Source organism: Cherax quadricarinatus, chromosome 5 (assembly GCF_038502225.1).
Source record: "Cherax quadricarinatus isolate ZL_2023a chromosome 5, ASM3850222v1, whole genome shotgun sequence".
Classification (NCBI taxonomy): domain Eukaryota; kingdom Metazoa; phylum Arthropoda; class Malacostraca; order Decapoda; family Parastacidae; genus Cherax; species Cherax quadricarinatus.
In genome coordinates, this window is record NC_091296.1 from 57,838,500 (window position 1) to 57,853,636 (window position 15,137).

The 15,137-nt window shown below is 35.4% G+C and overlaps 1 protein-coding gene across 3 annotated transcripts in view; it reads right to left on the minus strand.

The window, feature by feature from the left end:
- Positions 1–2,444: 2,444 nt before the first annotated feature.
- LOC128684724 (eukaryotic translation initiation factor 2 subunit 2) overlaps positions 2,445–15,137 on the minus strand; it is a 35,675-nt gene continuing 22,982 nt past the window's right edge. For 2 of the 3 annotated variants that reach the window (XM_070102699.1, XM_070102697.1), the window contains 6 exons: positions 9,260–9,289; positions 8,698–8,837; positions 6,330–6,459; positions 5,095–5,158; positions 4,110–4,248; positions 2,445–3,452 (listed from right to left, as the gene is read on the minus strand). In XM_070102699.1, the coding sequence (XP_069958800.1) occupies positions 3,402–3,452; positions 4,110–4,248; positions 5,095–5,158; positions 6,330–6,459; positions 8,698–8,837; positions 9,260–9,289 (554 nt within the window). In that variant the 3' untranslated portion in view covers positions 2,445–3,401. The remainder of the gene's footprint in view (positions 3,453–4,109; positions 4,249–5,094; positions 5,159–6,329; positions 6,460–8,697; positions 8,838–9,259; positions 9,290–15,137) is intronic. The other variant, XM_070102704.1, reaches the window with a different exon arrangement.

Sequence of the window (15,137 nt, forward strand, 5' to 3'; positions counted from 1 at the left end):
ACATTTATTAAACAAAAATACCAACCACTCCAACACTATCTCCGCCCTGCTTTAAACATTTCTGTCATGATCCCATCAGTTCCAGCTGCTTCACCCCCTTTCATTCTATGTAATGCCTCATGCACCTCCCCCACACTCACATCCTGCTCTTCTTCACTCCTAAAAGATGTTATACCTCCCTGGCCAGTGCAAGAAATTACTACCTTCCTTTTATCGACATTTATAATATATATTATATTAATATTATAGAATACATTCTTGCATACTTGATCACCTAGTTGAAGTTGTTTCCCTTGAAATATTTTCTTTGGGAGGCTATACACCAATCCCAGTGCAGCCTGCGATTCTGCTTTAATCTCCTCCACGTCAAAATGCCACTCCTTAAATGCCATTCTTATTTTTAGGAAGAGAAAGTCCCAAGGGGCTAGATCTGGGAAGTAGGGAGGGTGGGGAACAACTGCCACATTTCACCCAGGAACCTAATGAAAATTAGAGTATGGGAACCTTTTTCATAGCACCTCTTATGCAATTTGTACACTGACCCACTACACAGGCAGAGTGGTGCAGAAATTAGTCATAGCAATTAAGAGAGAGACCGGCATGCAGGGTTTTGGAACAAATTTAACATTGCTGCACTCTCAACATGAATAAAGCACGAGATCATGTACTAAAATCAACAATAAAGGCTAGCTGGAGAAAAATATGGCCTAGGATAGCTAATGATTTTGCTGGATATTTATCAGTGGAAAATTAAGTTCAGAAAATTGTTCACCTAGCAAGGAGAGTACTGTGTGAGGGATCTGAAGATATGCAGCCAAATGACATCAGTGAACTTTTTGGAAGATTAACCAACTGCAGAAGAAATGTTGCCAGAATTAAATTTCCAGCTACAGAGAACCATAAGACAATGAGGAAGAAGAACCCGAGTGTGAAAGTGCGATGCTGACACTGCAAGAGATACAAGAGTCACTGCATACTGTTGGTAAAGTTGAAGATTTTACCAACAGTTGAAACATTGCTGTAAAGCTTGCTCTGGAACCGACACTAGGGCCTTATTGTCTGCCGTATAAAAAAAAAAAACTGTATGACTGAGTACCTGAGCATTACACTGCAACAATCAGCTGATGAAGCTGCATCACAACAGTCCCAACCTTTAACCTAAAACCTTATAAGCACCCTGACCTCAACTTGGTTAAGTAACAATGTCCAGTATTGTAATAATTTTTTTTTTAGCTAATATACTATTACTTTTAACTGTTTGAACCTCACTAGAGCTCAAATATTTAACAGAACATCAACACCAACAATGCTAGGTAAGAAAAAACCATTATACATATTTGACTATTAAAAAAGTTATTTCCTCTCACTTGGAGGTCTGGGGAATGCAACCCTATTTTTCCTGTGTGTCCTTAAGTCACAGAAATCATTAGCAGCACAGTTTTCAGGAACAAAGCCCATGCAAATTACAAATGTCCACTGTATAAGCACTAAACCTGTTGGGTTATGCAGTCTCTAGGATTGGGAGAAATCAGGTTCAATTCAAGTATCACCAATTTTACCTAGTGCAAGATAAATGGCTCTTTGTGGAAGAAAGCAAATGTAGTCTATTATGGAACGAAGAGCTGAGCAGTAGCCTGAAACTACAAGTATCACACATTCCAATCATCGATAAAAATTTTAAGCAAATGACAACATTAGATTAGCACTTGTCACCATGTGCTTAATATGAGGCCACTTACTAGCCAGATCCCAAAGAAGCTCTCCATTCTGACACCAAGCACTTTATGACTCTAAGAACAGTTAGTTATAATAGACTTTGCTTATGTATTTCACTAGGAATGGCTATTCTCCAGGTGTATTATATTTGGGGAAAGCTGTAAATCCATACAATGCATAGGGAAATGGAAGGCAATCAGGATCAGTTCAAGGAAGGGGAGGACTGGTTTAATTTCTTATATCAACAGCCTCTGGTATCAAGGAATCTCCATGAGGGGCCTCTTAACAGAGCCATGAACACCTTGAATTTGTGACCCCACTTCCAAAAACATCACATGACTAAATTCAAGGGTAATTTCATGTACTAGTTCTTAATGTAATAGAAAAAAGAAATTGGTACTACATTCAGAAGAAAGTGTGCTTACCTCATTCCATGATAGATAAAAGCAATATTAGCATTTTCTTATACAGCAAGACAACCATTTCATGGAGTAACATCAATCAGCTTGTAGCTTTATCTGCCTGGGGAAAACAATGGCAGGTTATGTGCTACTGAGAAAAAAGATGTCTTAGCAGTATAACAGTACTGTACTATTGGAGCTTGTGTGAAAACTGGAAAGGATTGGGGAGAAAGATTGCATTGATGGAGAGGAGGGGATTCAAGTGTCTTGCCGCAAATTTTTCAGTATAAAAGCGCTTTTTGTAGTGTAGCAATAAGGCTTAAAAAATTTGTTTTAACTAGATATATTTTATTCTATATAATGGGTTTTCAAAAACAGTCAAATACATTTATGAAATATAAATAAAACATAATATGGGGCTAATAAAGATCTTTTAAAGCAAGTATAGTTACACGAGAAATTGGAAAACTATCTGGAAACAATATGTACAATTTGGAAATATGACTAAAATCCAAATATTGAAGTTTTAATTGTTTAAAAAAAATACCAAAATGTACATCTCAAAAATGGCTAGATATTTATTTAGGGATTACATTAGTAAGGTATAAAGTTACCAAGTTAAACCTACTGCAGCATGGCATCTGTATGATCAGCCTACTTTATGGTTTCTCAAAAACAATATACACTCAGTTGGGATTATACTAGCATATTGGGGATAGTTTGACTAAAAAAACTTTTTTTATGCTATTGCTGCACTTCTGAATAAAATAATAATAATAAGAAGAAAAAATAAAAAAGTTTAAAATATCTAACCTTCAGGGTTATTTCCTCTTGCATGTCATACAGCAGAACCAACAAACTTATCATGAAAGACAAAAATCAAATAATTTTTCCCCTTAAAAATTAAACAAGTTTTCCCTTAAAACACACCATTTACTGCTCTAACAATTACAAATTAGATATATGAATTCCTCATTATTACATTTAATATAATGGTTCAAAGACTTTTGACAATGGAAAGCCCCCTTGGCCCCCCCCCCAAAGAAAATCTCAACCCACCCTTGAATCGCATGCAAGTTAACCGTTAACCATTTGGAAATCAAAAGCAACATCAATATACCTAAATATACTTTATTCCATACAAAACTTGAAAATTAATTTACATTCTGATAAATATCCACACCCAGGTTTGTTGAGATAGAAGTGATTGAGTTTTGTTTACAAATATAAAACTGTCTAAATGTAAAATATATAATGAAAATAATTTATGCTAAATGTTGTCACCTAATTTTTGCTTGCTCTGATGGCCTGTCTCTGTTGCTTATTGGCCACAGCCTGAAAGATGAAAAATAAAACAATTAGAATAATTTTATATCAACAGTGTATACTAATGATTGCAGAATCCCATGAAAATATTGTAGGGCTGTGTAATACTGAATATTTTATGACAGTTTAATATATTAAATAATACATTATAGTTTAATAATATATTAAATTTCAAATGTTAAAATGTGATGAAATTCTAGAATATCAGTCTTGGTTCTCTAGCATAAGAATATTCTGTATTCTGTCTAGTGAATACTAAATGATGGCTCCAAGATTTCGGCTTCTATAACTCTCTGACTAGGCAATCCAGAATGTTCTGACAAACACTGGTAATACTGTATAATGAAACACTTAAGGCATTCCTAATCCTAATAGATCAAGAACCACGATGAAAATGAAAAGCTATAGTGTACCAAGGTTAATGCATAGTTAACCAGTTCTTTAGTTCTAAGAGTAGAAAAATTAAATCTACACAATTGACAGTATTTCTATTACTGTATTGTTAACCTTGCTCTGTTACGGTGCTTTTCATTGCAAAATGGGTTAATAAGAATCATGGCAAGATGTATGGAGGGAAAGGAATGCAAGGTTTGCAAATATGACTTGTGTATGAATACATGATTTCTAACTTATTAATACTTCTTTGAAAAAAATAATGAAACCTACCTGGAAACCAGACTTAATGGGAGCAACAGAACACCTGGAATTACACTGTTCACACTGAAGAAAATAGAGGCGTGCATCCTTCTGGAGGATCGTGTCTGGTGATCGGCATGTGTGGCATGTTACGTATTCTTTAATGTATCTGGGAAAAGACATTATGCTTTGCTGAAATTTTAGAACAAAGTAATCCATGATAAAAGAGTATTCTATACAGAATTACCTCTTTATTCTCACAGTTAAAAAATTCCTAACAAACAGTGGTAAGTGTCACATTTTACTACTTACATTTCAGCTCACTTAAACAAATTGTAAACATTTTTATACTATTGCTTTTTATTATTAACACATCAGATGTTTCCCACCAAGGTACGGTGGCCCAAAATAGAAAAACTTTCATCATTCACTTCTTCACTGTCTTGACAGAGGTGCACTTACACTACAGTTATAAAACTGCAACATTAACACCCTTCTTTCAGAGTGCAGGCACTGTACTTCCCATCTCCAGGACTCAAGTCCAGCCTCCTGGTTTCCCTGAATCCCTTCATAAATGTTCCCTGCTCACACTCCAACAGCATGTAAAGTCCTAAAAACTATTTGTCTCCATTCGCTCCTGTCTAACACACTCACGCATGCTTGCTGGAAGTCCAAGCCCCTCACACACAAAACCTCCTTTACCCCCTCCCTCCAACCTTTTATACCGTATCTATATAAATATTTTGCCTTATAGCTCCAATTAAGAACCAAACTATTTACTTAAAAAAGTGGAACCCCCACTCATCCATCACAAGCTCCCTTTCAGTAACTAGTAAAATAACCAGAGACTTGGTTCACATTTATGAAGGTGACAGAAGACAAAATCTCCTGGAAATGGGAAGTACAATGCCTGCACTTTAAAGGAGAGGTTTGGGATACTGGCAGTTTGGAGGGACAGCTAAACTGTCGTAACTGAGCGCCTCTGCAAAGACAATGATCTGAGGTTGCTCCTTACCTCCTAAGTACATTTTCTATCTGTTTTTGCTGAAATCGTCCTTTGATGATCAACTGATTACTACCTGGAATAGAAAATACAAAATTATTTTATTACATGCCAAGAGCAAGGGGCTAGTGATCCATTCTCCTGTATAAGTTACTAAATTTAAAATAGAAAAAGCTTTTGTTTTTCTTTTTTTATACAAAATTTATTCCAACTTATTTATGGAACAATATACAAATAACCCGTACCTAGGAGAGAAAAGCTACAACATTTTGGTCCGACTTGGACCATTTACAAGTCATACTAACATGAGAGTGAGCCAGTACATATAGGCAAAGGGGATGGAGATGGGACAAAGGAAGAAAGAATGCTGGTATTAGTAGTAGTGGTAGCAGAGAGTAGGGGGAGTAATTTTTGTGAAGGGAGGCAATAATAGTAGTGGTGGTGGTAAGAGTGGTAGTCATAATAGTAGTATATATATATATACTGGCTCCCTCACTCTCGTGTGATAGTTTGATTTGTAATGGTCCAAGTCAGACCAAAACATCGTAAGAGCTTCTCTCTCCTATGTGTGGGTTATATATGTACAGAGGTTTTCAAACTCCATTCAAAAGAAACTTGATGGGGTTCCATGTGTCATGTCACAGGAAACCAATGAGAGGGTGGGGTGGGTGGGGGAGGTCGTATGATAGAGTTATGTCAAGTGGCAGTTACGTTGCATACCACCTTACTACACTGACTTTTCCAAACATACTCGGGTTGTTTTTCAATCCCACTACATCCTTGATTCAGTTTACAGATCTAAGTGAAAAAATTTAATTAAAGTCTTGTTAGGGAAGAAAAACTTTTTATACTCACAAAAGACACAAATGTGAGGGAAAAAAGCAAGCTATTAAGGACTTTTGGAAACAATTTAACATCATGGATGCTATTTCACACATTATTAAATCCTATGATGAACTTGCAGTTGTCAACATGAACAGGCATGGAAATAACATGGAGAACGTGTGTCAATGAATTTAATACAACACTTCAAAAAGATTTTTGCCAGCTAGCATTCAAGATGCCTATGAGGACAATGTGAGCGAGTTGGAAAAATCCTCAATTCATGAAGACAACACTTAAGATTAATTAAAAGTGAAGAATCACATTTAGCATAGCTTTTATTTTTATGGCATAAAATGTTTAGTATAACAATTAAATACAAGGAAATCAAAAGTAATCTTAGAATGTCTAAATAATGAACTCACCATCAATACTTCCTGATGTACCCAATTCAGCAAGGAGAAACTGCAATACATGTTTGGGCATTCTGTGAAGGAGCCGACATATTTCTGCAAAGTTGGCAAAAGCTGTTTTCTTTGACCCAATCCTCACAACCTACAAATATTAAATGATCTTAACAAAATGAATAACCAGTATCAGTCTTCAATTACTATTATGTATAGATCTAGAAAAATTTGTATACTCGAAACAACTCGTACAGCCAGGGATGAAGAACCTGCAGGATACACATGGCTCTCGAGTGACACAGTTACAGCCCCTCGAAGTCTTACATAAAACTCAAACTACCACTAACCTGTGACAGTGAATACCTTCCACTGACTTGACTCGGTTTATAAATTGTACACAACAGCTTATTTTTCAGTCATTAATATTTGGTGTCTGAAAAGGTTGTGCGTCCCTGCTTTAGGCAATGGTGATAAAAACAATCCTCTATTGCATAAGAATAAAAATAATAGGACTAAATGAAATGAGTTTTGAAATAAGGTACAGAACTAAGCTATCGATTATAGAATTCTTTGGAAATTTCATTACAATGTAAACTGGTCAACATCAAAATAGTCTTCAGAAATATGAACAGAAAAATACCATTGTGTATTTGTGCATGCCTTAAAAACGAGTAGATAAGACTAAATTATTTGTTTTAATCATGTGAAAGCACTAAACCATAGGGTCATATAGCACCTGGGAAATGGTAGGCATTCAGGTTCAAACCTGGGAAGGGAAGGGTAAGTCCAGTTCCTTGAATCAAGAGCCCCCTTACTGGCATCAAGACATCTTTAGTGAGGGCACATAAAATTGAAAAACTTCAGACAAGAAACAAAATTGCTAGGTTATTTATTAGAGGATGGAGTGTAATAGGATGAATAGGAGGGTATGTAAATAGAGGGTAGAGGGAAGGAGAGGTGAAGGTTCATCCCAAGAAAGGCTGAGGACTTTGAGTACTCAGGGTTTGAGCATCCAGCAGACTTGTGTGTGTTAGACTGGAGTGAGTGGAGAAATGTGGGCTTTGTGACTTTACATAAAGCTGGAGTGTGAACAAGGTAATATTTATAAAGGGAGTCAGAGAAACTGGTCAGCAGGGGTGGGAAATATAATGCATGCGCTCTAAAGAAAGAATGAGGAAGTTGCTGTTTGGTGGACCACCTAAACTGTGATAACAGCACTTTTATGGTATTATCGATTCCAATAATGACAGTGAATGTTTCCTTTTTTTTTTCAGGTAAGAAATACATTAAAAGCCTTAAAATGTTAAAAATGCACTTGTTGGTTAGAGAGAGAAAAAGAGAAAATGTGATAACCACATAAAATCATCATAAAGGGATAAAAGAAAATAGATGAACATTTAATAGCACCATCAATCAGGAAAACAAAAAGCCACAATATACAGTAGTACCTCGGTACTCAATCTGTTCAAGTGCCAATCTGTTTGAGTACTGAACGAATTTTTCCCATAAGGGAATAATGTAAATTAAGAGTAATCCATTTCAGACCCCCAAAGATACACTTACAAAAGTATTTTAACACGAAGTTTACAAGCCTAGCATGTCTTCTCCTCTAGTGATATAGGTTCTGTTTGGCATTTTTTTCCAAAATAAACCTGTCTCATTACAACTGAACACTTGTTGGGGAATAAAACCCTCAGCCTCTACAGTCACTAAACTCACTGACGTATTTCTCAGCAGTACGTATCTTTGTCAGGACTAGCAGCTTCCCCATGCCTTACTACACAAAGTATGTCACTTCTCTTTGGTCTTTGTTTTGTAACCACTTTCCCTCCTTTTGCAACATCAGCCTTTTAAATGACCTCTTTTATTTTTGAGCATTGTAAAGATCATAGATTTCGCCATACAAAACTCGGTAGCAAGATCAAACACGCAGGCACCGTTTTCATATTTCGCTATGCGTTCTTTTTTATCTCTATTATGATGAACCAATTTTCTTTTTGGTTGGCTGTTATTACTAATCTTCTTAGGCCCCATGGTGACTTATTTATACAAATATAAAAACACCAAAAAATGCCAAGAAATACATCATGTTTGTTTGGTTGAGTGCTGAGCAAACAGTTGACTACCGAGCAATTTTTTTTTACCGAATAAAGCGTTCGAATACTGAATTATTCGAGTACCGAGGTACTACTGTACTAAGAATAAATCCCTGACAGAAAAATACTATAAAGCTATCCTACAAATTACAGTAAACACAACTGAAAAAAAAAAATTACAAACAAAACTGAAAAGATTACATCACAGACTAAGCACTTAATGACAGGACACTCAAGAACCATCTCTACTTTTGTAGCTACACATGAAGAAATATTTAAATATGATATACCTGTGGTGGTTTCATGACAAACTTTTTCTTTTCACCTGTAGCCATCTCTGGATTTTTTTCTCGGAGTTGATTAAATGCACGTTCCAATAATTCATCATACGTGTAATCACGTTCACTACCTAACCATCCATCCCCAGTCTCTGAAAGATAAAGAAATCCAGTTAAGACAACAAAATTGCCAAAACTAAAAGGGAAGTCTCACAAGTTTGTAAAAGTGCTTTAAATACTAAATACCTAATAGTTTTTTCTAGTGACTACTGGGAGGGGGGGAGGGGAAATCTTCCATTGTTCATTCTTAGCAACCTCTTCTCCTAAGCACACTTAAAGCCTGCCAATAACACAAAATTGATGAATGCACAATGCTGCTATTGTGTGCCATTTTGGCCACAAGAAAAGCTTACCATGTACGCAGTTATACCATGCTATTTCCTGCATTTCGAAAGAGTTCTTACAAGGGAAACAAAGACCTCAAGCAAATCTTGGACGAGGAACCAATATCAATGGCTGCATACATACACACCCACGAACATTCGAGGTCAGTCACTGATGAATTAACACTTACCACGTATTTCTTCACACACAAGAGACTCCTCTGAGAGCATGTATAAGATAAAATACCATTATTAGCTGTCATGAAATCTGCAAAAATAATCCTAAACCAAGTTATGAAATTAATAAAAGTATAAAACATGTTTCAAGACTGGATAAATTCTAATCAATCTCTGGAATCAATGAACATTAGATAAATGAAAAAATACTGCATATATGTACATTATTCTTAGATTGTGCACTACAGCAGTACTGTATTTATAATTAATCTGGTTTTATCACTGTTTTTATATGCTAGCATGCTTTATCAAAACACTCCTTTTGATCTACACAAAAAAAACACCTCGTGAAATTCTACAGAATTCTATATGAAAATATTATTTTACAGCATTTTCTTCCTATGTTTTAGAACCCATGCACAGGCTTGAGGAAACCTCATTGTTTTGTGGCAGCCTCTTTATTAATTTTTTTATTTTAAGTTCTGAAGAATAAGTTGCAATATAAACTTTTCTTTGAATTAAGTAGCTTATTGATGCACCAAATAAACGTTCAAAATGCCTATAAACATCCTTTAGACAGCTCTTCTTCCATGCTTAAAGCAAAAAAGATTATCAAAATAAAAATATTGGAAATACAGAAATAAACTGTACACTACAACTGTAATTTAATATATAGCAAAAGACAAAAATAATAAGAGGTACAACATGAGGTGCAAAGTTTCAGAAAATCTAGGGCAATAGTTCATGAATCTGGAGGAACATTCTTATTCTTTTCCTTGTACAGAGCTACAAAAGTAGACCTAAGCTCACAGTGTGTGTGACAGCCTTGCGAAGTATGTGGGGATTGAACTCAGTCTACTGGAACCACCACCTTTCAGCTGACCAACATGATCTGGTTATGTTATAATGGCTTCTGCTGTATCTCCTCCTAGTGTTCTACTTTGCCACTCAGTTTGAGTCACAGGATCACAGGAGCAGAGCTGTTTGTGTTCCAACTTCTATGATTATTCATATTATGTACATTTTCCAAGGTTCCTGTAGTTTTAAGACATACTATCTTCTCTTTTAAGTACACAGCAATGGTTCTACCATTACCCTCACCCTTTTTTTAGCCAATTCGGAAAGGCACACTATGACTCATGAAATCGTAATGACACGATTGCAAACAAACCATACCACAGGCGGGATTGAACCCGCGGTCAGAGTCTCAAAACTCCAGACCGTCGCGTTAGCCACTTTAGATTGTGGCTAGCTGGTCCAGTGGCTAACGCGACGGTCTGGAGTTTTGAGACTCTCTGACCGCGGGTTCAATCCCGCCCGTGGTATGGCTTTTTTATGCATGATATTTTTTCATCAAAACTTTTGAAGCTCTAGTAACTGCTGAACCCTTAGTGGACTGCTTAAAAATAGCCCTAATGAAGTCTCCCAGCCTAGGTTGATTGATTTCATCACATGATATAAGAAAAACCATCATGTGCAATAGAATATAATAGGGAAAATGACTAGTTCTTGTTCTCACTAACTGTATGTAACTATCAAATATGAATCCAATTTTGTCTAATAAAAACTACCTCTTTTTCCACTTGTATTCAAATAAAGTTTTCTAGTGTTTTCGGTTTCTCTTCATAATTTACATTTCTTTTCTGGCATCTACTATGGCATGCCAGAGCTCTGAATTTTCTTGGCAACTACAAGTCTCTTACTAAAATTATTTTGCAATTCATATCCAACACGCCAAAAAATTTTTGTTGTACATCTATCACCTATATACACAAAAGCTATCCTTCTCTTTACCAGTGTTTTTAATACTGTATAAAAAAATCTCTCTTCAGTATGTGTTCAATTTTCCATAACTTTAGAATCAATTTATACTAAATTTCATCATACATTTAAGGGACCATTTTCTCAACCCATATAAACCCCTTCCAATCATCAAAATCAGATATCCAAAATAAAATACCAGACATAAGAGGTACACAAACCCTGATAAAGAGAGGAGAGAGAAGCAGGAAAGGGGAAGGGGAAGAAAGAGCATAGAAAGTGAGAAGAGGAGGAAAGACAGAGATAAATAGGGAAGGGGGAGATAGGAGTGTGATGGGGAAAAGGAGCACAAGAGGCTTAAGAAAATGCATGGAAAAAATAAGGAGTATGAGAGGTAAGAGCACAAGTGGGAGGGGAAAAGAGGAAGTGATTGTGATGACAAAGAACAGTGAGTACAGTAAACCCTCAATTTAATGGACTTTAGAAATATGCAACTGAACCTGACTTTGAAGCAATGGACAAAATCAGTTGATTACAAAATTATCCACTATTATGAGCAGGGCAAAATCTAGTCTCTCCTCATCCCAGTCACCATTACTGGCCACCCTGTGACCCCCCCAATTACTCCATTAAATTGAAGGTGTACTGTATGAATGCTGAGGCCAATGATGATCGCTGCTCCTTATTAATCCCTTCATCTTACTCCAGCTGCCACACACAGTAGAAAATATTTCAAGATCCATGAAACACACTCGCGTGGTATTTAGTGTAAACACGTGAATGAAGGAACTTAATTAGAATACTCAACATATTCACTTTGAGATCAGATATCTCTAGAACCATAATTTCTTAAATTACACCCACTTGCTGTAAACAATATCCAATTATCTTAATGAACACATTACTCTTAATTCATCTTAACCTTAATCACTCAAATTTACTTTTTCTTTTTTTTTTTTTACACATCTTATATATACTTTCACTCCCTTAAGTAGTTATAACTTTCTCCAAAATATTATTCTTTCATACTTTGTGATTAAACCACATTTAAGACAATGTCATTTAGTAAGATATATGGGTGGGTGTCCACAAAACTAGGAAAGACAACCTGATATTAATTAAGTTATATGAGGAAGTGTCCTATGCTGATTCTTCTAAAATGTACAACTGTAATAAAAAAAATATTTAGCATAAAATATACCAGAGATTTTCAAAGAAATGAAGCCTATACTAAAGAGCAATCATGGAATGCTAGTGTGACACTGTAAAATGACTAGCAAAAAGCTGGCACGAGACTAAGAGTGAAAATGCATTTAATATAAAAGCTGACAAAAAATTACACTGAAAAGTTAATATTCTAGAATGCTGAGAACCAACAGATGATGTTATTAAGTGAAAATTAATGTCAGAAATCTCCCAACTTACAAATGAGTTGAGTTTCTGTCTTCCAATTTGTGAGTTTGTATTAAAAATACAAAAGATAATCGTTTCCCAAGTATTTGTACTGCAACTCAGAAGTTGTAAAATTAATAGTTCCCAATTGCCCTGTTCGTAACAATGGATGTGCATAATTTGGTGCATTTGTATGTTGGGAACCTCCATATAGTAGTAGTAGAATCATATTCTTAGATTACAGGAACAGAATTCCTTGGGTATACTCTTAAGAAATAGCAAATGGTGAATGAACTGATTTAGAGGAGCAGTGTAAATTTATGTGAATGAAATATATATATGAAGCTGAAGTGGAAATATATTTACAAGGTCTTAACTTGCAATGCAAGATATTCCATTCACTAAAATTGACTTTGAAGCATATGTAATGAAATGCTGATAAAAACATTTACCGTATATGACATTTATGAACACACAATATAAACAGTGCCAGTGCTCTTATTCATGACAAAGAGTATTGAATTTAGCTGGCCCAGGCTTTTAGCCAGCCAGTCATCATCTCTCATTAGATCATAATAATGTAATAAAATGAAAAATAAAGAAGTATAAATTTTAATACTATATTCAAAAATGGAAGAGAAATACATTCTAAAAAAACTTAAATATATATGCCCACAAATTCGAATAATTATGAATCAGTTGTTTTTAAGCTGCAGTTACTAATGCTGTTATGAAGACATACACATGAAGTGATATAAATAAAAAGGCAGGCATTTGTAATCTCCTGGCTAAAAGCCTAAGCTGGATTGGTAGCAAAAGTTAATATTAACCTCATTCCATGCAATGCCACAACACACTCATTGGGAGAAAGCATTAAACAATATTAAAGAACTATGAAAAGTTCAAAGTTTTAATAACCTGTATGTACGGCAGTTTCTGTTGATCTATGATCATCGTATCCCATTTTAAATTAATTTGCTATATGTATTTCAATAACTCCCAGGAGATGAAGCATACATTACTATCGAGTGTCTTCTACTCATTTACCACTACTTGAACTGTTTGTGTTTCAGTCACTGCACAATATGAAAAGGGCACCCATGTATCCCATAAGCCTAGCCTTCTCTAACTCAATAGACACACAAGGGATAGTAAACAGTGTGGCATAGTTTCTGAGGTGGTTAAATGTCACAACTAAAGACTTGAAGTCAACCAGACAAGGTAATCGCAGGTTACTGCATGGAATACACTGGTAATATCCAACAGTCTTAAATGAAAATGGCAAACTGGAACCTACACAGCACAATACTAATTCAAAACTTCCACTACAAAACACTACCTTAGAAAACTCAGAGCCAACCAAAAGATGTATTTTCTATTTATTGCACAGAGGTCAATATCCCAAATACAGTTTGAAGCTGCTTGGTGATATTGTAAAGTTACTGGTAATGATGATGCATTCTCACTTTGTATGAAAAACCAATTATTTAAAATTTTCTAAATTCTTTAATAAAATGGGCAAATTGGCACCTATGGAACCAAAAATCAACCCAAACCTATCCCCAAGTAAGATACACCAGTATTTAAAGACCAAGTTATGGCATGGAAAAAATTTAGTAAAATAGGCAAATTGAAACTTACACAACCAAAAATCAATGTGAAGCTTCCCTTGAGGAAAACACCAGTGTTAGAAGTTTGAAACTGATCCGAAGATGCATTCTCCAGTTATCTCACGACCCATGAATTTCAAGTTATCAACAATGTTAGTCAACTAGGATAGTTGCTCCTACACAGCCTAAATCCAAAGTTGTTTTTTTTTCATAATATACACAAGTCGTTCAACACTGTCGCTGTTTGTGAGATGCAAATTATGGCTTAAACACTCCAATCTCAATCCAAAATCAACACAGTACTGTATAAAATATCTAAGATTTAAAATACCACCTAATACATTGCTATGAACTATACCCATTTGATGTCAAACCACTAATTTGCTGTCTTTTACTTTTGAAGTGTTTTATCTATCTTGCTCTAATAATTGTTTTTTAGTGTTGTAACTACTCAGCAAAACGTGCCTATAATTTGAAGGCTTTTACTTATCATTGTTTGCCTATATACTACTGCACCAATACAACGCTGACAATTCCCCTAAGTAATCAAGGTTATCGCTGAAGGATATCCATAACACACACACACACACACACACACAAACTTCAACAGAAGCATGTTGTCACAGGACGGGTCATGGGGGGCGTTGGCCCCCAAAACCATCTCCAGGTATACATCTAGTTTATTCTGTACTAATTTAATTAATACATTTCCAGCTTACTCTTTCCCACTACAATACTGAATTTATTTCTAGTCTTGTTTTTTGTTTGGTTAGCTTGTTTTCTGTATTGATTATATGCCTTTCTTTTCTATAGCTTTCCAAGATCTTTTGATTATTTACCAAAAACCAACACACACACACAATCGCTCTCTAGGCCAGAAGCTGAGACTCAACACTTGCTAAAATTCATACATTTTTACATACTGTATATATGAAGTGTATAAGTTGATCATAGTTTAAAAGTAGTTTTGTACTGGATTTTATCCTGGAATATGACAGAGGGGTAGAGCATTTATCTCGAGCACATGTTTGTTTGGTACATGTGTCACGAGTTCCTATATGGACATTTAGCATTGAAATGTTTTTATGTATACAGTGCGTTAGCTGATAAACCTTGTTACATCCCATTA